At 39.8% G+C, this 23,413-nt stretch overlaps 1 protein-coding gene across 21 annotated transcripts in view; it reads right to left on the bottom strand.

Annotated features, from left to right (window-relative positions):
• plekha7b (pleckstrin homology domain containing, family A member 7b) overlaps positions 1 to 19,620 on the bottom strand; it is a 62,851-nt gene extending 43,231 nt beyond the window's left edge. For 8 of the 21 annotated variants that reach the window (XM_069524598.1, XM_020098760.2, XM_020098759.2 and 5 more), the window contains exons 1-3: positions 19,189 to 19,617; positions 18,995 to 19,071; positions 18,811 to 18,868 (exon numbers count right to left, since the gene is read on the bottom strand). In XM_069524598.1, the coding sequence (XP_069380699.1) occupies positions 18,811 to 18,868; positions 18,995 to 19,071; positions 19,189 to 19,271 (218 nt within the window). In that variant the 5' untranslated portion in view covers positions 19,272 to 19,617. Of the gene's footprint in view, positions 1 to 2,910; positions 3,045 to 8,663; positions 8,862 to 18,810; positions 18,869 to 18,994; positions 19,072 to 19,188 lie in introns of those variants that run through there. The other 13 variants (XM_020098764.2, XM_020098761.2, XM_020098763.2 and 10 more) reach the window with 7 other exon arrangements.
• Between the last annotated feature and the right edge of the window lie 3,793 nt (positions 19,621 to 23,413).

Below are 23,413 nucleotides of genomic sequence, written 5' to 3' on the forward strand. Positions count from 1 at the left end.
AAAAATGAAGTGATTTGATTTAGGTAATCAAAGGTCAAGGTCACAGTGACCTAATTAGAAGTTAGTGGTCAAGGCCAAACCCCTATTTTGCCTCCTGCATGAGCTATTTTAAGAATGCCTGAAGATATTCCTTTCAAATTTACCCCAAAAATTTAACTATAAATTACCTGAAAAGATTTCCATGGTCAAATGTCAAAATTACACGATCTCACAAAACATGTTGTTTTCTCTTGAACATTATATCTCAAGTTTGCCTTCAAGGAATTTCTTCAAATTTTGACCGATTGTCATTTGGACTCAAAGATTAAGATTTGTGAGGTGACCTCTTATGAGTGACTGAAACGTTTCATGTTCAATACAGAAATAACATGAAAGTCACGATCACTCAGTTGCATGTTAAGATATCAAATAATTGTTACTTTAACATGACACGAAATGTTGCAAAAATTATATTTATATAATTATACTAGATCAATAATTAAACCCACTCCCATCTGTCCTTTTTGATTAATCTAGAATGCATGAATAATATCATTGTATCATGAGGGAAATTAAACAGATGGATTAGATAAATTAGGTGAGGTTCCACTTGGCTGGCAGAAGGTAACTGAATTTAACGCCTATATTTAGCGTGGGGAGAGCTCGTGTAGACATAGTAGGCTTATGAAGTCAGACATCAGTAGAAGACAGTCAGCCACATCTGGTGCTCAGCTCTAAAACTCTAAATTGGCCAGCAGAATCGAGATTTCACCAGAACAGTTCCCACCCTGGAATGTCTATCCCACTCACTGTGGCTGCTCTAAATTTCAACCTAGGAGAATTTAAAAGGTCACTGTCTCAATACACAGAGAATGTACTCCCTTTTCAAATATTTCAACCTTCTGTTAGATATCATTACGTCTCTTCTTAGAAGTATTAGCTCTCCCTGGAAATGTGCAGAATGGCTGTAGTTAAGGAGAGGTCACTTCCTCTCTCCGATACCAAATTCCCTCAATCCGTGTGTATTCTGTCCCCTGCACCTAATTAAGATGCATATTTTTTTCAGACTGAGTGGTCCAGCCATTCAAAGCTGCATGTAAAAAAGACTACATAAGCATAAAATGACATGCTGTGGTGTTTGGGCACATTTCAGCCTGTGGTCGAGGGATGAATAGAGGATGAGCTGGATTGGGTGTGACTGGTTTGTACTCAACATTCCTGGGCATGACTTAGGGAACTGAACATCAAATCAGATGTTATCCAACACCCTGAGTAAAACCATACCAAGCAATAGTCACATTACATAATCCACTTGAAAGAGATCAACACACAGAACTGGTCAACTAACAAGAAGCTCATTGATGTTTAACCTGAATTATACATGTAGCTATGTCCTGCAATGACAGTAATATTGATTGTTGGCCAAAATGTTATCTACTGTTCATAGGTGAATTTTTCTGTGGTCTAATGTGTACAGCCCATTGCCTCTTGGCTGAGAGCACAGCAGGTGGGCTGACTGCTGAGGGAGCACATGCACGAATGATAAATAGCCTGAGTAACCTTATCGCTGCAACTGACATCGAGACTCTGACAGAATGATAATAAGCTTGATATCCTTTGTGTGGATCTGTGGATGGTTGGATCTATGGCATGGTTTCCTGTCAAAACTCAGTAGAAAGTGACAAAGTTAATTCCTGGATTTCCCCAAAAATTTTGAGGAAATTTTAAGCAGACATTTTCAGTTCATTTGCTGTAAGTGCTAATATAACAATCTAAAGAGCTCACAGCAGACAGAGATACAAACTACTCGCATTCTCAGCAGACAGAGAACAAAGTAGTACACCAGTGCATGGAAAAGTATACTATGAACAGATGTGACATTGTATGTGAGCCTGACTCTGTAAACAAGTCAGTGTGTGTGTGGGCTGGGCCCTAACAGCAGCTGTTCTAAGAATTAAGAGACAAACTCATGTCAAACATGTACATTCCTGCAGGAGATGTATCTGTGGCTCATTGAGAGGAGGGGGGACTGCATCAAACATCCTGTACTGTCTTAACCTGTGCAGACATCCCACATTAACAATGTGTATAATAAACAGCCTGAGAGATCACAGTTCTGCTGACATTAACAAAGCAGTGACCAATGATCATGAGGCACTGCAGTGAGTCTCTCTCTCTCTCGCTTTCTCTCCCTCTCTGTCTTTTCATCTCTCTAACGACTGCTCTAGTAGTAGAGTTCCGACAAATCTGATCCAGTATCTGTATCGATACTACAGTGCTCATACTGACGTACTTTATATATTGGATATTGGGTTGATGTCACTGATTCACGTACTGATCCATATTCCATAATCTGATGTTTTTAGGAATAATAAATATGTAATAATTAAATTTTAAGCCCACAACCTTACCCTAACCCTTAAAGCAATTCTACTCTTCCTATATTATTATTACATTATCCCATATTTTTTACACTTTTTAGAAGAAGTGTTGTGTGGCTTACTACAGCCTTATGAAACCTTCCACATGATACCAGCAACAATAATAATGGTCATATAATGAGCATAAAAATAACAATAATAATATATTCAGGAATAAAGAGCTGTGGTTATCAAAATTAGTTTCAGTATCAGCAGATATCCAAAGTCAAGTATCAGAATCTGATCAGAACTGAAAAAGGTGGACCGATGCATCTCTATCCATTACAACGTGAAGACAAGCCAAAGGCAAAACAGCCACAAAAACACAAAAGACAGACACTTAAGCACGTAAATTCACCTGCCTGCACATCTACTTGAAACACTCAACGGCATGCACCCGAAACACTTTATGTCCTGCAGCTGCAGGAGAGCTCTGCCAGACACACCTCCTGACGAGCTACGTAGCAATAGAGTCCCACATATGTGTTGAGAGATGGGCTGGGATACACACCTGAGAGTCGCCCGATACACTGACTGCCTCTTGTAAGGGATGTGTACGGTTGACTGTCCTTGTTGGCCCAGCATGTTTGCTGCAGGTCTGTGATTTGCTGTGCCGTGCTGTGCTCCTCTCAGTGGTGCCTGTGTTGGTGTGTGTGTGTGGGTGTGTGTGTGTGTGTGTGTACTCGTCTCAGCTGGTATTGCTGCTGTTGCTGACGTCCTTCGCCGAGCACTGTGGCTTCATTCAAAACATCCTCCTTCCCGCCTCTCTGGTGCAGGGCTGCTAAGGTGGAGCTAAAAATACCTGCAATCACTGAACTGTCCTCTCTCCACTGGCTTGTGATGGGAGTCATTAAAGCAACCAACCCTAACCACTACTAACCACTACATCATGTAGAGGCCCCAATACACAAATTGAAACCACAGCTACAAAGCTAAGACATAACCCATGTCATCATATTCTCTATGTAGTGCTACCCTTTCTCTCCTCACGTCTCGTCCGCTCTCTTCTAATGCATGCATTCCTCAGCACAGCTCTGCCATCGGAGCTCTTCCCTGAACTGGACGCCCTCTCTGCTCCATCCCCTCTGCAGTCATGCAGGCAATACACAGCATGCACAGCAAGAAGGGGGAGAAGGAGAATGAGGAGGAAGGAAGGAAGGAAGGGGAATTACAATAGTGAGTAGGAGAAAAAGATGAGGGAGTGATTTGAGGAAAATGAGAGAAAGTGCACTAAAACCTAAACATTACACATTATTTTATTCATCATTGTATCACTGTATTAAATATGTGCAGATCATTGTATTATATTGTTTGCAGTTAGTGTGCAATTCATTTAGTACCATTTGTATCAAGTGGACATTTTTTAAATTGAAGCTATGTACCTGAGTGCAGAGATGACCTCTAAGGATATTATATTATTTTACACAGGGATAATCTGTCAGCTAAATCTCTGTTACAGTACACATTGCATACATATGTAAATATCAATATATGTATTTATTAATTTTACTATGCAGGGTGAATGTAAACTGTTTAAATAGGAAACGCTGAGACAACAACCAGATCAGCTGAAGAGAAGAGAGCGCGAGTTTGGGAGCCATTATGAGAAATGGAAGTGATGACTGGGCTACAACCCAACAGCTAAGGAGACAGATGACTGTGCCATGCTACAAATGCCTCCTATCAGCTAATAAAGAGAGTGGGGGTCCAGGTGAAAAATGTTTTCTATAGCACTGAAGGACTCCAGAAGTCAGTTTACAGATTAAACTGACAGCACCTGCATACATACACACACACACAAACATGCAGGTAATGCATCCAGCTGCTGTTGCCCTCGTCCCCTGAGTTTTATCCTCTGCTGCTCTTCTCATCCATCTCCACTCTCCTTCACATCTCATTAGCATACCCCAGGAGTCGCAGGCACTCGCACTGCGAGTAAAGACCTATTCAGTGCTGTGGAGATGATTCCAGGCTGACGTGTCTCTTGGTCTAACCACCACCAATGGTCAAATGAATTGTGCATTAGCCCTGTATCAAAGTAATTCATCACACCACGTGGAAAATCTCCAGCATGAACCTCATACAAATGCCTACACCTACCCTACATTAGCAAACAACTGAACTAGAAAACAGGTCTGTTTCAAGGTTTATGAATAAAAGACATTAATTTTATTATGCCTCTGCCAACCAAAGCAGTTTCTGGAAATCTTAGTCCAAGTGACAACTATTCAAACCTAAAGAAATTCTCTCAAGCACTCTGACATATCACATTCAAGAGGCCAAAAACCTGTTTTTAAGATCATCGTGACCTTGACTTTTGAACACCAAAATTGAATCAGTGAGTCCAAGTGAATTGTACCAGATGTAATGAAATTCCATATGGGTAGTCCTAATAAATCATATTCTCAGGAATGTCACTGTGACCTTGACATTTCACCTCCAAGCACCAAATTCTAATCAGTTGATCTTTGAGTCCAAGTGAATGTTTGTTCCAAATTTGAAAACTTAAGACCTTAAGCTGATCTGAAGATATCCTGTTCAAGAAAAACATAAACATACTTTGTGAGGCCACTGTGACCTTGACCTTTGGCTACCAAAATAAAATCCAGGTTCAAGTGAATGTTTGATCATTGCTAAAAACTCAACTACCCTTAGTGGTAGAAAGTAACCAAGTACTTTTACTCAAAATATGATCCATTTATAAATTATAATGCTATAAAATATGTGTAGAAAAAATTTAAAAATAATATAGTGTTTAGAATGTTTGAATGGATAATAGAACCAAAAACTGCTTGTAAATCCAAAGCAGTCTGCTTGTAAAACAGGCCAGTCTAATTGTTTTCCCAAGAGAAAACATTAACAATATACATTTACTGTACATTAACTGGCAGATGAAAGTGATATGTTTATAAAGATAGAGAGACCTCTCTGGTAACATATATAGCTCATTCCACCATTAGGAATCATATGAACTACCAAACTTTTGTACTGTGATTGTGTTTTGTGTAAGGATAGTGATGCCAGAAGTAGCATAAGCATGTACAACTGATTTAAAGTAGATAGGTGATGATCCAGAAGTTGCTGTAAGGGCAAACATTAGTGATTTGTCCTCTTTGTCAAATGTAAATGTTGCTATATTGTTACTTACCAGATGTGAAAAGCCGTTCAAAAGTCTCATATGTCCAAAATTGTCCATATTCTGAAGACGACCAATAAGGAGGGTCCTTCTCTGTTCTCCAAACGTATATTAACTGAGCCTGTTTCAACTGAGTGCACAGTGTATCAGATAGGAGTATATCTGCTGTTTCAGCTTTCTCTCTCTACTCTCCATCACTCAGTTAAACTCCCAGCACTTACACTACACAGCTCTACTTCTCTTCTCCATGGAGGAATAAAACGATAACACTCCATAGTTTGGTCCCTACAGAGAATTTAGACAGAAGGAAAAAAGTGCCTTAACATGTTGAGAAACTGTGAAGCCACCGCTCTTTATGGTGACCACAGACGAGCTGTGAGATGTGTTCACACAGTCAACACAAAGTGCTGACATTGGTGTCTGACTGCAACCAGAGCCCTCAGTCTCTACCCCAAGTTATCACATCACGTCCCAGTCAGCCAGGGAGAGGGGATGCAGGACGGAGAGCAGACTGTAGCTGAGAGGCAGGCTCAGGCTGCTGCAGTGCCCGTTCAATAATCCACAGACAGACATATAGATAAGAGCAGAGGGCTGAGTGACAGTGGTTTAGCTGGATGTGTAGACGGCCAGGTCAGCATTTATACCTCACTCTATGGCTTACTTCAACTGTGTCATCCTGGGTGTTGTTTACCAAACTTATGTTGTGGGGTTAAAAGTTTGTGTACCACAAAAACTCATGCATTACCTGTCTTGTTAAAAATATATATATTAAAAATAGAAGCAAATTTGAAACTGCATCAAAAAGACAAAGACTCAACAGCATTATCTAGTGGCTACATTAGGAACAGCACTTGACAATCACACAGCACATACACACACTCCACCACGTCTCAATAGATAAGGATGGACATCATCATGAGAAAAACCCCACAATATAAAAAACACTGTCAAAATCATCACTAAAGCTTTGCTGCAGAATCGGAGCTTTATCTCATTAAGTAAATTAGGATCAGAGGTGATGACTGCTCACGAGGATCTTAAATTATCTCACAGATTTATAATAGTGAAAAGGAGATTAAATCAGATCATGAATAAAAAAATATAGCCTTGCATCTCTGCACTAAAGCAAATTAAAGTGGATTGCTTCACAAGAACTCACACAGCTGTGTGGTCAATGTGTTCAATAAATGCTGCAGTGAGTGAAATTGGCCTAACCTCCTAGATCTGCTCTCGCCAGCAGCGGCCAGATGGTCCTTTTCATTCATCTTTTCACACTCAATATTCTATTAAACAAAAACAGCAATATTTAATCAAGTAATCCACAATGAGAAACACTCTTCAGGGCTTGTACACAAAATCTACAGTGAAGTGTTATTCAGACAAGCAATATATGTAAAGTAAACCACGAAGGATTATTTTTATTGCAAGAAATCTTGTGATTATTCTCTTACTGTAAGATAAAGAAGACAAATCTGTATCGAGATTCAAGGTGCCAAGTTGTAAAATATCTGAGTGCAGAGAACTGGTGGACAGACTTATTTCTCTTTTTCTTTACAATCAGGACATGAAACTATTTCCTGTTCTCACAGGACCATGGAGTGCAGTTGCTTCAAGGTCATCTTGTGCTTAAAAGTTGTTTTCTTAGATTTTTCCCCCCTCATTTCCTGTCTTAACCTGATTTCTCACAATAGCCCAGTTTCTTGTGTGCATGTATAAGCTGAATGAATGCACTGTAGTAACTAATATATCATATTTTAATTAAGTATATCTGGGCCACACAGTGGAACAACACGGACATATTATCCCCTCGTAGAAAACTAAAGAAAAGGAAAAACAATTTTGGATGTGTTTCTGAAAACTTGATGCATGTAAGTCCAGTATACTTTCTCAGTAGCTTCACTAACAATGACTTGAATAATGTTAAACACACAATAGAGGTAAGAGCACTGCAGAGGTTTATCTCTCTAGATTGTCACTGATACCTTAAACATAGTCATTTGATCCTGATCACAGACACAATTTATTATTAAAGCAACTTTAGTGTTTTCATACAATAACAATTTAACATGTACATGTACATGTAGCATGAAGGTGATAGCGCCCAGTGGAAGTTATATGGTAGAACTAGAATGGCAATAATAGAGCGCGTACCACTGCCAAGGCCCAACAGTCCCCTTCAATTCAATCAAGCTGTACCAAATTATAGACCTTCATTTTAATCAGTGTGAAAATGTTAAAAAATGCAATGTTATAGAGAGAAATGCTAAACTCCTGGAATTACCCATTTGTCCTCGTCTATGATTGGTTTTAATCGGTTCTTCCTTGGCCCATGTCCCATCCTACCAAGTTTTAAGAAATCAGTTCAGTGCTTTTTGCATAATCGTCCTGAAAAAATAAACAGCAATGGAGGTTATAAGTAAGTTACATACTTTTCATGCAGTACCTAACCCAAGCGTTTTTTTTATCAAAATGCAGATTTTCTGTGCTTGCAGAAAAACAAACACTAACACGATATCCTGTATTAGATCTTCCACTGGTGAAATGAGTTTCTCACATTTAAATTGCCTTCATATATCTCATCCCTTTTACACAAATCACTGCAATCTATTGAACAAAATAGAGAAGGATGCTTCATGTGAAAATGCTGGATCTTAGATATGCTCACTAGAAAGACTTTCTCTTTCCATACAACATCAATCTTCCACCTTTGCGGCTTTAAACTAATAATTTTTTCTCTCCCTGTCTCTGTGTGGTGAGTGGAGAACAGTGTGGGACCTGCTCCTCTCTGCAGTGGCTCCAGTTGCACTCAGGCTCTGACAGAATGCGGCAGAAAAAACTGTCATCTGAATTCAATCAGAGGGAGGGCATACAAACTCTTTCTTTCCTCCAGGGACGCTGTGAAGAATTACTCAGATTCAGAGCTTCTATCTTTAACATGAAAAATGGTAAATGACAAAAGTTTTGTTTTAAAATGTTAGGACTTCAATCATCTGTTTGTTTCATGCCAGCTACATTTACTGTACATTATTAAAGTAAATCTGGTGTATAAAAACCTCTATTTCACACAAAGCAATAACTTAAATGTAACTGTGTAATACCCTATGGTAATACCATTAAACCAGTGTTACCTTGTCTCAATCTGCTTCTCCTCCTCCAAACTGGAGGGCTCCAGCTCAGACACCAGCTCTGTTTCATGATCAGCCGAGTCAGACCCCTGACCGAGGGGCAGGCAGCTGCAGCAGCAGGTCCCCATCCCAGCCCGGGCATCTCATCTGCTCTGTTTCTGCTCTGACTCCTGCTCCAGCTCTGACTGGACAACCTGCTCAAAGCTGTCTGGACAGTGACTGACTCATTCTAGAGAATGTATATCATCGCACAGGGCACACTCCAGGTCTGCAGCTCTTTATGTATTCATTCATTGCAGGTTAAATATTGCAAGTCCTGATGGAAAGCTTCCTTTCAACACAACTGTCCACTGTACAGCTCTCTCAATCTCCTCTTTGTTTCCTTCATTTTTATTCAGTCCACTTTAACCTCTGACTATTTGTAGGCCCCTGACAGGAGTAGACAGTCTGTATTGTCTAACTGTCACAGGCCTTGTGATAAGTTACTGTGGATGTGATATTGACAACACAGCTCGTTTATAAATCGTTTTTTCCTCAAGTGAACGGACAGGCCTCCTCACCAGCGGGGAGACAAGACAGATGCACAGACATAATAGCTGTACACGCTTTAAACATGATACAAGGACCTACTGATAATGACAAATGGTCAACATAAATCACCCTACAGGACTCGCTACCTCACCAACATCCCATTTACAATTGCATTGCCATGAATCCTTATATCAGATTCAGTATTACTGCATGCGCTGTTAAAGATGCTGTAAGCATGTGCACTGCTGCCATCTTCACCGGATTAATGGTTCATGCTTCAAGGCAAGGTTGTGTCTACGTGCGTCTGTTGTAGGAAAATGAAGTGTTAATAATGTTCCATGTGTGTGTGTGTGTGTCAGAAAGAGAGAGAGAGGAACATTAATCAATCATGCTCGCTCATAGCTTCACTCTTGCCATTACCTTATTTGTATTTCATATTATGTTTTATTACTATGTATTACATTTATTATCATTTCTATGATGACGCAAAAGAGCAATTTGCTCTTCTCTTGACCTTGAAATGCTTTCAGCCTGTTCATTCACTGTTTTCATTCCCTGCACTGCAACATGGTGCAATGGTTGAAAGAGAATTGCAACAAGCAGCAGGTTGTGTTTGTCAAACAGCAGGAATTGGATGCTGCAGTAAAAATGGCTTAAGAGCACATATGTTTAAAGCTCATCACTCTTGATGATAATTTGACTGTTTCTTTAATGGAAAAAAGTACAAATGGCCTCAACCACAGTATAATGTAAATAAGAATTATCCCTCTGAATATAATCTTCAGCCAGCAGGTGCTTTTCAACACAAAGACAGGAAGTCTGTCTAACTTGACAAAGCCTTTCCCTTCGACACAGTACAGGAGTTTGGTGTTTTCTGTCCCCGTCATAGTAATAATCCATCTTTTTCCAAAGATAAAACAGGAGTAATCTGATCCATCCAGATTCTGCCTGTCAAGAACGACACAACCATTTCGCAGAATCTATTTTCAGCTGAAGGTCACTGTCTCAACCAACTGCTTGAGGGAAGGTAAAAAAGAGACAGAACTGTACAGTAAAGCAACATTTGAGCAACAGATCAATATCATATCCAGACACCATGTTGGTGTAAAACAATGGGAAAAAGGAAAACTGATTGATGAAGAGGATAAGAACAAGGGTCCTGGACTTACTATAATTCAAAATATAGACCCACTGTGGTGCAACACCTGCAAATGTTACATCCAAATCAGATTTCATCCAAATAAAATTGTGTGTCACATAAAATTCTTCCTCGCACCATGAACTTAGTATACATGGAACAGTTAGCAGTTAGAACACTTACATATGTCTAATATATGATAAATATTTACATGTGCTTCATTGAGCTGAAAAGCAAAAAGAATGAAATCATAAAACGTGTTCATTTGAATGTCAACATGCTTAAGCTGATTATCAGCCACCTCTGCTGTAAACTGAAACCTGTCAGACATAAATCAATCAATCAATGACAGTGGCATTATACAAATTCTATAGCCAAAGAGCAGATTCAGTAAAAACAGGACGGCCCCATTTAGAAAGTCCCTGATATATACATATTTACTGTAGTAATACTGTAGAAAATAGCTGTGGTTTGCTTGACACCTTGGTCTGAATGTCAGCTTTGCGGTGCTGCAGAGTACAAGTGTCCGTGCTCTTCAATTCATCCATCCATCCATACCACATTGTGGGTCGTGGGGGTTGGGGGTCGACTGACATTACACTTTGAACAGGCTGCCAGCAAATCACAGGGTCGACATACAGAGACAAACAACCCTTCACAGTCACACATATGGACAATTTAAAATCTCCAGTTAACCTAAACCCCAGTCTGCCCATACGGACACAAGGAGAACATGTAAACGCTCCCACTTAACCACTGTGCCGGCCCCTCTTCAATTCAGAGGTACACAATCTATATAAAGTGACCCTGTAAGAGACATAGCTTTAAGAAATTTGGGAAATGTAGAAACTGAGTCTGAGTCTCTGACACCTGCACTATATAAATATGTAATTAGTATTTTCTGCCTGGAGCACAAGTACAGCAGGAAAGCTGTTTGTGTTCTGGGATCTTATTAAATGAAACATCTGTGACAGAAAGTTCAAGTTGGATGAGCCTAATGACAAACCCGGTTTCATCTGTATCTTCTTGTCTGTAACATCCAAACACTGTTTACACACAATCACTCTCTCAGTAAATACAGCAGCTTTAAATATAGCTGTTTCTATATCAGTACCCACAAAGGATTGTCTTTCTTAAATAGAATCAGTGAGGAGTGAAGTGAGGCTGGTTGTAATTGGTATTCATTGATGTTTTTTCATTCTTTCTTCATTCCCATGGCACTTGACAAAGATTACCAAGCAACGATCCTTTACATGCACAGTCCTTGCAAACATGAGGCTACTCAGCAAATTTAGCAGCAGTCAGTCGCATCTGCACCACTCAGTGGAATTTTAAACTAATATCTTTGACTGATGTTGTTAAGCTTCAATGAAGTTTGAGGTCATAATCTCAGTCTTAATCTGAGGATTGACAACTTCTAAAGAATGACTTAGTTATATAACGGGTGAGTTTCTGCTGCGTCTTGAAAAAATAGGGGAAAAAAGAAGAAACGACTGAAAGCACTGTCTTCCTGCCTGAGCATAAAGCTGGACCAGTTGGGAAAACACTTAAAAAGTCTTGTCTGTCAAACAAAACTCATATCCTAAATCCACTGCAGTCAAGTGAAGTGGCCCTCAACAAAGAAACACAAGGAAGTTTTAACTCACTTAAACAGTTCAAGTCAATGTCCAGTAGGAACGATTTAGATGATTTCATGCATGCACTGTGGAAAACGTCCAGGAACATTGGGAGTCGGAATTTGCCTTTCACATATGAAGAATGCAGCAAGAGATTGTCGGAGTCAGACACGTTCAGAGTCAAGACGTGGTTCTCGGGTAGAGGGTGCAGGAGACACGACTTGGGATGTGAATTCTGCTACTAAAATCATCTTCATCATCATCTTCTACATGTATGGCACCTCTTTTCATCCTGAGGGATTTGTATTCTTCCAGTTTTGCATCCACTGTGTGTGGTGACACCAACAGGCCCAATCACTCACTGTGATTTTTCATTAGATTTTCCTGCTGTTTTCTCACATGGACTCACTCTGCAGTGGTGTCTGAACCTCAAGTCATATATGAAAGCAGCAGTTGGAAGTTTTACTTCACTTTAAAACTAAAGGTTAACATCCAGTGTCAAAGGTTACGATTTTACAGTTCAGAAGGGAGGCACAAATTGCTTTTGAAAAACGTTTTTTCCGGACATGCAATTATTTTTCTTGACAGAACACAAAGATCACCTACAAGTTTGTGTTTCAGTTCGGAATAGAGTTAGGACCTTGGGGCTAGTTTGTATCCTCTCTTTTTCGCAATGATGTTTTTAATTCTGCAATAACATATGGATATTCTGTTTGTAGAAAAATAACCTTAATTAAGTCAGCCTTGAGATAAGGGCCTGTAAGGACACTCAACTCATTTTTATCTATTAAAATGCCCTGCTTCAACGCTCCCAAAACATCTCATGGCTAATTAATCCACAGCATCAGGAGAACGGATGAACACTAAAAATACAACTCAAAATCTAACAATGAAATATCGATGGGGTCATCACATTTGCTGAGAGTTGAGACAGAAACAGAGTAAGCCGTTTTTGTGAATTTCAGTGTGGATATCAAACACTTCTTCCTGGACTGTTCCACCGCTATTGTAAGCCCATTCAACAATGTGAACTGTGTCCTCAACAGGACGCCATTGTACCTCAGTGGGGACATTTTTTCCCTCAGGGAGCTATTGAATTGCACATTTCCTGAGTTCCACGAATGTGTTGGAGAGTAAAGCTAATTGAACTGGAGAAAATTACTGAACGCAACTTCTTAATAATAATCATATTCTTCATATTTAGCTAACAGACTGATGTATTTGATCACAATCAGAGTAAATCAATGTTTATGACAGATTAAGTGTATCAAAGTTGGAAAAGAAGCTTAACTTAGTTGTGTTGTAATTTAATAGAATTAGTTACACACATCTTGTTACACGTGGCAAATTTTCATGTTTGTTTGCTTTCCAATAGCTTGATTATAGATGTAATTACACTTATAGACCTCAACACACGCCACCGACACAGAACAGTTTCATCTGCAGCACATTATCTTCTGGGATTGAAGTCCAATGATTCTGGAAGATTATTTCCAAATTGGGTCACTTCCTTGGAGATTTGCAAGAAGTATGACAGACACACTCCATCTCAATCTGCTGCTACAGATGACAACCGACTTCTTCCCTCTGTTCTGACAATCCCTCCTCCAATGTCCACAGTTCACTCACTCTAATCCTAATTAGTGTGAGCTATGAAACTGAAAAAAGCTTCAATTTACTACACTTCCTGTAAAGCAAACATTGATCAGATGTGCACAGTGGCTAAAAGGATGATGTGTAAATAAATGCGAGTTTTGTCACAGAAGCAGTGTCTGAACAATCCCTCCTTTGTATTCCAACTCAATTCCACCATCAACACAAACCAAATCTACCGACCGTTGACACGGCAGCACCGTGTAGACTAGTTTGTGTCTGTGTGTCTCCTGGACAATGGACAGGTAAGAAGAAAAGGGCTTTGGACGACACTGGTTTATGTCACAGAACCTACATGCTTTATGCTAACAATCTGATTGCTCACAAGTCTGTTGTTCAGTTCAAAACTAAAAAGACTAAAACTAACTAAATAAAAAAAGTTAAGTCTGGAATATGGACAAAGTCCAAGTTGTGCTGTCCCTTTTTTAAATGTTTTTATATAATTTTGAGGAATAATGCCATTGGCCCGAAGCCATCTTCAGTTATTCAGCTTTAACTAGTCCGTCTTGCACCTAAGCTGTAAAAATATGTTTAAAACCTTTAATCAAAACCAACTCATGTTTTAAAACCAAAGTATTACAACACTAGCCTGGGCTGTGTCCACTCTTACAGCTCCAGTGCTTGGGTTAAGAGTCAGGCAAGCTCAACACAAGCAGCACTTCCTAAAATTACCTCATAGAAACAAGGGACAAATACAGAAACACCATTATCATCATGGCATTTTCTATGAGCACAGTAAATCAAATAAACCACCACAGATAAAATCACCGACAATGAGAAAACGACAGTAAATGTTCCTCACTGAACCATGATGAATTAATATTAATATGACACAATTACAAAGTCAATGAGCTTGATACAAACTCAAAATGGTCATTTTTGGTTGAAATTGTAATTCATCTTGTTATTTAAAGACAATTAATTTGAACTATGATGTTGCTGGATTTTTCAAGATACAATTACATCACAAACTACAACACATAACTCTGCTTATGTTATCCTGCCATTTTAAAGAAAGCAAAAGGAAAGATCCTATGCCAAATTCAATGGGATGTTCCCCAGGTCATCTGTTCAGTATTTTTATGGGTGATCATTCTGACACATACACAAAACATCAATGACAACAGGTAATGAAAGTAATGACCCAGCTTCTACTCTCTCTGACGAAGAGAGCGTGGAAAGTTGTCACCTATGCTCAAGATAAACCTCCTGAAACACGAGAATAGTCTTGGTTTGTTCCTGTTCACTGTTTGACTCCAAAAAGCCCTCAACAACAAAGAGTCAAGCAGAGAGTAGGAGCCAAACAGGATCCTTCTACCATCCAACTGGGCAACAAGTAGTCGCCTGATTTAAGCGCCTTGACATTTAGGCCACCATATATCACACAATGTCACTGTTGCATTGTTCTCGCTTCTTAGAGAGAAAAAGTGATTGAACAAGGGACACACAAAGGCCACCTTTATTCTAAGCACAATATAAGTGTCAGCAGCAACAAATTTGTTAGTCGAAACCACTTTATGTTTTTTTTTTTTACAGCACATATTTTGATGCCAGCATGTCTTTCCAAGTGGCTATGGACATCCATTTGTTGGATTAAGTGTGACCTCTATTTATGATTTGTAATTTCTAAATCCCTGACTAGATTGATTTTTTAAATAACTATTACAGACTATTTTATAAGACTGTTATTTCTGTCAAGCAGGCATTGCCAGTAACTATCAACAGCAGAGAAATGGCAGCTCTGGGGATTTAAAAACTCCCCATACAGGAATTCTGTCTGGAACAAATGGGGCAAACTAAAAGGGCTATGACAAGACTATGGGTAGTGGAACTGTGCAAAATGTTAAACAAGCTACTGTAGGAGGAGTCACTAAAAACATCCAGCTCCAATGCGGAATTCATGTTTCCACTTCATTTTACTGCAGGCGTTCTGTTAGTCATTGTTAGCCTGACTTATCCAGTTGATTTTAGCACGATTTTAAAGAAGCTGCTGTGGCCTGGTTTCTCTCACACATGCTGTCTGATACACATTGGTAGCAACAGACCAGAATCCACACAAATACCCACAGTTTAAAACCAATATAACACACAGCAGATGGAAATGAAAGCTGGAGTTGGGAATTTCTTGAATCCAATGGTTTAAGACCAGTCCAGTCCTGCCTCATCCACTCGAGAGCGTTTATTTCTTTTAATGATCTTGAAAGAGTGATTCGTGCTTTTGTCACATCTCATCTGGATTATTGTAATGCAGTGTTTACAGTGTTTACTTCCCGGAGCCAGAACTTTATTGTGTGGCTTCAGGATGTCCTAAAAAGAGCAGCTTGACTTTTAACCAAATCACAAAAGCATGATCATATCTACTCTATCAGAGCTCGACAATAACCTTTTGAGGGCCATGAATTTTGCTAAAGAGGTTATAGTAAAGTATTCTTTTAGTTGTTTACCAATACCACACACCATTAAGTCACTCAGCTGTGCATTAGATTCTTAAATTTGTCACTAATCATGATTGTGATATTAATGTGATAAAGGTTTATAAATAAAGGAATAAGAAATAAAGCTTGCGCCTGTGCGCCAGTTTCTGCAATGACTGACAAAAACAATGGAAATGCATATTTCCTTCTTTCTGTGTACACATTTACTTTGCACAAATGTTTTTCTCTCTTTGAATCGTACGGTGCAGTGGTAACACTTATTCTTTTAAGTGCTTTCTTTGGCAATTGGCCGGGCTGCAAAGCCTGAAGGGTTTCTACTCTGCAGTAGACTTGGATGAACTTCTCACTGGTCTGTCAAGGCATTCTGAGTTGAACAAACTTTGAGAAAAGAATAGATTTAAGATATTTCATTGCACTTTGATATTGTGTTTTGCAGCGTACCTGCTCTTCCTCTCTCGTCTCCATCGCTTTCTGTGTTTCTCTTGTTCTCAGTCTCCTCATCCTGCCCCATTTCAATGAAAGACATTGAACCAAAAGTAGTCGGCAAGAAAATGTCTCAAGTTAATTGTGTCACACTTTGGTGGATTCAACTATCTATCTATCTATCCAGTTTGCTGACATAGTCAAGAACCACTGTGTTGAGTGGAGACACAAAGTCATTGGTGATCAGATGAGAAAGTTGGTCTCCTTGGCATTGTACAATCTTTGCAGTATTTATATGTGGGGAAAACAACTGAGATCCGGGCCTTGGTTGACCTCAGTGGTGGGTACAGGCATGACTGAGAGAAAGAGAAAATACATGCTTTGCACATGACTTTTAACTTGGTGGGGAAAGTAAATGTGTCTTACACTTGCCCTATAAAAAATCTACTTGTCCCGTATAAACAGACAAATCTTAATGTTGAGCCCTGGCCTACTTCATCTTCCCTTCTCTGGCTGCCGATCCTTTTAGATTGGGTTTTAAATTTTACTCTTGACTTTTAAGACCCTCCATGGCACTGAGTTACTGAGCGTCTAAATCACTCCTCACAGCTCGTAGCTTGAGATCTTCACACAAGACCCCGATAGTCATATCGTATGAAGGCTGAACACCAGGAGTGACAGGACTTTTACTGTTAGGGTGTCAACCTTCTGGAATATTTTACCTGAGGAACTTTCAATACTACAATATTCTGTTTGGTTTTAAATCATTGTTTGAAACAGTCTGGCTATTGTTTAATTGTGTTATCTTGAACTTACTTTATGTTACATTTATGTGTTAATTTTATTAATTGATTTACCATTACCTTTAATGTTTTCTGTGCTGTTTCATTATCTCCACCAAGGAGGTGTCTGTGTTGGTTTGTTAGCAGGGTAATGGAAGTACTACAAAACGGATGTCCACCTAACTGCGGTTAAAGGGGGGGATCCAGAATTTGTTTTTCTACATTAAGAACTAGATAATCATGTATAGGATTGTTTGGCCTTGGCAGAGATATGTTGTATGTATGTGATTTAGAGATGTGATGGTTTTCCAGCCTAATTTATTAATTTCTCCTTTTTCACTTCTATTTGTCTGTTTGTTTGGTGGCAGGATTACACAAACCCCTTTTATTAAAACTTGTTGGATTGGAGCCCATTAACTTTTGGAGGGGTTTCGATTATGGGGCAGATCTAGGAATTATTTTTCACTTTGTTTAACCTTGCAGATGTTTCAATTGCATTTGATAATTCAAAGAAAATCAGGCAGGTGTAGATTGCTGATATTTATGAACAGGTGTAATTTGGTGTGGATCTGGGTAATGATCTGAATTTATCTGATCGCAAAATGTGTATGCAATATGGTGATAAAGTGGCCAATCGGCCTTGGCGGAGGTATGTGCTCTCAGGATGTCCTTCTACTTGTTCCTATTGGTATCATCATTAGTTTTAATTGTGAGACGGACGCGAAAATGTAACACAAAAAAAACTTCACAGTGTGGTGTGTGACTTTGGGAATTCTAGTCCCCTCTGCCTCAATAATGCAATCATGCCATACATCTCTGTCACCACATGGTCACACCCCTCTCCTGCAACCTTTGCGGTCTCTCTCTCTCTTTCACTGCCACACACACTCTCACACACACACACATCAAGGCTATGCACCTATCTAATGGAGAGAGTAGAGGTCCTGCATGGAGGATGTGAGGAGAATTCTAATAGCCCTCCTTCCTTCTGTCCTGCTCGGCACTGCCACTCTCCATTCACAGTGCGGCCAGAGAAAATTGGTTTCACCTATCAGATGGGACCCCAGTGTGTTTGTCTGTGTGTCTGGGTCATTAGTCATGAGACCTACATACATATTACCAGATGAAACGGTGCGTTCACAACGCGGGACTGTTTAGTCTCAGTGTTTGGTGGCAGCAAATCCAGCATGTCAGCAGATGAAGAGAGTGGAAACACACACACACACACACACACACACACACACACACACACACACACACACACAAACACAAACACTTTGACATAATGCATTCCATAGCCCCTTTCTGTAACTATCACAACTAAATCCCGAACCTAATTCTAGTCCTAACCCTAAACCAACTTAACTCCCTCAACCCTCACACAGCCCTTTGGGAAAATGAGGACTGGTCAACATGCCTAAGTACACTACACACACACACTCTCTCCCTCTCGCTCTCTCTCTCACACACACACACACACACACACACACACACACACACACACACACACAATGTAAAACAGCTAATGAGATCAGATTTTTTTTTTTACAACAATGCTCATGAGCCACTCACTTGATGAAGTAGCTGGCTCCTTCGTCCGTGAAGCCCTCCTCCCATCCTCTGGGCAAGTCTGCAGGATGAACAAACACACGCTGAACGAGTCACACTCACAGAAAACCGACAGGGAACTGGCAGAACACAGACAGAAAGAGAAAACCCCAGCTGCAGCAGAAACCTCGTCCTCTCCCGGTCGTACCTGAGCGGATCATGTGTCCAGAGTTAACCGGCTCACCAGTGCGCGGATGTAGCCAAGTGGTGCTACGAGTTTTATCGCTGCAAGAGAGACACCTGTTACTGAGCGATAATAGAGGAAATAAAGCCGCCAAACATCCTCCACACCGCGTTATTAATGACTCGTTACGTGTTCAGAGGCGAGTTAGAGCCACTCACTTGATAAAGAAGACGCGGCCATCTCTGCAAACTCCGTACGACCAGTGGTCAGGTAGGGTGTCCCGTCCGAGAGGTGCCGCCATGATCCCTCGTCTCCGCCTCGGCTGGTCCCCCCTGTCGCCCCCTCTCTCCAGTCCGCAGACTTTCTTCCAGGGAGCCCGGACAACATCCACCGCTAGGGCTGCATAGTTTGTTTTAAAGGGGAAGAAACCCTCAGTGGGCAGCGGCAGCAGCAGACCTCCACCGAGGCTGTGTTGTAATGTGAGCTCAAGCTAACCTGTTTCCCACGAGAGGCGGTGCTGCTGCTGGTTACACATCAGACACTGTCACTAACACACGAAGTACTAATTCAGACATGTCTGCAGAGAACTGCTCATATCTAAACATGTCAGCGAAAGAGTTATCACACTGCTGAAGAGAATGTCAGTCATGAGGGTAAAGTGGTGAATATCTGAAAGAATAGAACCTGCAGTTTTATCTCTGTTTGAGCTGCAGTGAGAGAGAGAGAGAGAGAGAGAGAGAGTACTGTGTGTGTGTGTGTGTGTGTGTGTGTGCGCGTGCGTGTGAAAAATTGATTAAATAAACATCCACCAAGAACAGTTTCATCACAGGCTTATGAGAGACAAGAGACAGCCATGTCCGAGGGGACTAGGAAATTAAAAGTAGCCTATTAGTTTCCTCTCCTTTGTGACTGGGAATGTTTGAGAGCACAGTCATCCAGAGAACTAACAGAGGAAATGTTATACAGATACAGGAAAACAATCATTTCCAGGGGAGAGGTGGGTCTGCATTTTATAACATCCACTTGAACTGGTGAGGTGTTAATCAACCGTCTGAGTCATGATGGAAACCCCTGAAACTCCATGATGAAGATTCTGTGTATCTTAAATATGGCCATTTTAAAAGTCGAACCAAAAGTGTTTTCTATACACTGTGTATAGATCATAGGTATAGATATATACAATCTTGTGTAATTGACTCAAAGCAAAGTTTACACTGAAAAGTTACCCTTAGAAACAATGTTCTAAAACTCCTTCTGTCAATAATACTTCATCAAGGAATAAAATATAATTCATTGGACAGCATGAGTGGGAAGTAACTAAGTACATTTACTTTGTTACTGTAGTTAAGTTTTTTGATGTATCTGTACTATATGTAGTATATTTATTCTCAGGTACTTTTACTCCTCTACATATATAAAAAATGTTTTTTAGAAGTAATCAATGAACAGACCACCTCCTCCAGAGTGCACCTACAGCAGTATCAGTGTTTGAGATGGATTGAGAGGAGGCCATGGCTCAGACTCAGCCATAATGATGCAGTAGACCGTTACATTGGAGAATAGGTTACACTCGTCAATTACATTTACTTTTAATACTTATCTAAAGAAAAAAGTGATACTTTTGTGTATTTATTTGTATTTTTATCATGTATAATGTTTGAGTACTTCCTCCACCATGTTAGACTGTGATGGTTATTGTAGTTACTGCATATAATGCACAATAATTTGAATAAAATACACAGCTACATTTGGGAGCCAGAGAATGGGTAACGACTTTAGGGGAAGCCCTTAAGACATTAAAGTTTTATTTGAATTGAGAAACCTTATGACGCAGAAATATACATATATAAATACAGAATCGTCATTGTAGCAGAGCTCATCCGCAGGTGTGTGTGTCTATGCATAAATTGTACTGGAGGCCTTGGGTGCAGTTTGTCAGGTCCACCTTCACTGCAGTCACACTGTGAGGACAGAGAGCCTCCCCGTCCATGACAGGTTACAATAATGCTTACACCGCATCAAACAGATCTGCCCAATTTACCATTGCTGACCATAAATTCCACACAGGCTGTGTGAGGACAGGAAACATTCAAAGGACACAGGAGTCTTTATTTTGCTGAGCATCAAACACCAAAAGAGAAGCAGCAAGGTTTGACGTCATCATATCACACCCTCTTATATAATTACCATTAATATGATGACATCCATATAACTTTATGTGCTTTAACTGTGTCAGAGCAAAAGTTATTCAAACACAGACATGAAGAGATTCCTCATGTGTTTCCTATGAGGTGTAGCTTACAGAATTAAATTTGTGTCAGTTGGCAGGGAGTAGCAAACATCTGTTATAAATATCTGATCGTTTATTTCCATTCAGAGGAGCTTCATTGAAACAGTCTCTCTTGGTTCAAGGCACTGTTCTTCAAAGATAGTGAGAGATAAAACACTTCCTCTCAAAATCCATTATAGTACAGCTGTTGTGCAGAAACCTCTTTGTGGTAAATCTTTTAACGTCTTATCTACTTGACAGAAAAGTCAAGGAACAAATGGATTTCTCTGTTCAAGTATATGTTTCTAACCTTATATGTGACTTTTTCTTCGTAAAGGACACAAATACGCAAATATTCATCAAGTACGTAAGCTCTACAGAAGAGCGACAAATTAAGGAATACATAAGCGAAGAACTAACTAGACAACATAAGAAATGCACATGTCTTCATAAAGTACACAGTAGTCAGAAAATGGGGGGATACATTTGAAAATGATGTGAATCATATGCTTCAGCCTTTACAGTCTTATGTACTGCATTGGATTATTTTGTGTGACATACACCAGCACAAGATAATGTTTCATTGATGGATGATAGGTTTTTAATCTTGGATCTGCACCTGATCCAATCCCAGTTAAAAAACTTCCACCAGCATCCACTGTAGTTACTCGTGCTGGTCCAAAACCTGACAAAGACACTTTCCCTGTAACTACATCCACATCTGTATTTTATTGTGAAGGAATAGAGAGTGGATCGACAGATTTAAAGATACGGTGCTGCCCGTGTTTAAAGGTCAAGCACAGATTGATCAAGCTCTGCAACAGGCACAAATACAACCTGGGTTTATCAATTATAAAAACACTTTAAGTTTGGTGATATGTGGTGCAGGATGAATTTGTTTTGTTCCTCAACCAGTCTGCAAAATGAAGCACAGGGTAGCTGGAGCACCATAAATACTGCAGTGTAATCATCTGGTATCCTGACTCAATTGCTGTTATTTGACCTTGCTATGATTTATTATCATACCCACAACATACCCATCCTCTTATACATACTAATTTATACACATGAATACACACATATTTTATGCGCAGTCCAGTGAAGCTCTGCAGTACGGTCTCTGCTGCTGCTGCTGCTGCTGCTGCTGCTGCTGCTGCTGCTGCTGCTGCTGCTGCTGCTGCTGCTCATTCCTGCCTCTCAGCTGCCAGAGGTTCACACTGCAGCAAGGTGACTCAATGTTATCGTCTTCTCCTCAGAGAGAGACTCCTCCTGCTGAATCACAGCTTACAAAGGGGGAAGAGCAGAAAATGTAATAAAGATTATCTCACGCTCCTCTGACTTTCAGCTCTTTAGTCAAGAATAGTTTGGATCCTTATCTGTCGGTCAGATGGCCACAAAGGAAATCAATTACATCTTTACTGAAATACTTTTTTTTTTTTTTTTTTCAAATTCTCGCTTAAATCTCAACAGAGTAACATGTATAAATGAGTGTGAACCGGTTTCTTAAAGTGCTTGAATAGGATACCTAACACACATTGAATTTAGATGGCCTCCTCCTCATTTGCAGAGAATTTCATCATCTTATAGTTGTTGATTAAACAGTGCAGATCTTCCCCAGCTTTCTTTCAGTTTCCATGTTATGACGGGAGACAATGATGAATCGCTTTCCATTGAGCTATTGAACTGACATCTACAGAGCAGCGATGTTACATTCATCATGAGCCAATTGAGCCACATAAAGATTATATTCATTGTCTTGTTGTGCCAGCTTATAAAAAGCTCATTTTTATTATGTTATTTTTACTTTAGCACTAACAATTCCAGTAGAAAGCCAATGCTTTTACAACTCACAGGCGACACATATACATGTGTCTCTTTATACAAGCTGGACCAAACAAGTGCTGTTATAACAGCATCTGATATGAACATAGTTTACATCTTTTCTCTTGAATTATATTTGATTTAGGATTCTGTCATTTTCAGTGTTTATCACCATAAGCACAACATTTTATTTGTAATACTAATTATAGATTATATTTGGTTGTATCTGTTTACTCTTTAACACCTGTGCTCTGCATATTTGACCTGTTAAGAGTGTGAACTTCAGCAGACGGCAATAATGAACTCAGCCAACACATCACAGCAGCGCCACCTGCTGGAGAGATGTGATTCTG

Source organism: Paralichthys olivaceus, chromosome 1, assembly GCF_024713975.1.
Source record: "Paralichthys olivaceus isolate ysfri-2021 chromosome 1, ASM2471397v2, whole genome shotgun sequence".
In the NCBI taxonomy this organism is placed as follows: Eukaryota; Metazoa; Chordata; class Actinopteri; order Pleuronectiformes; family Paralichthyidae; genus Paralichthys; species Paralichthys olivaceus.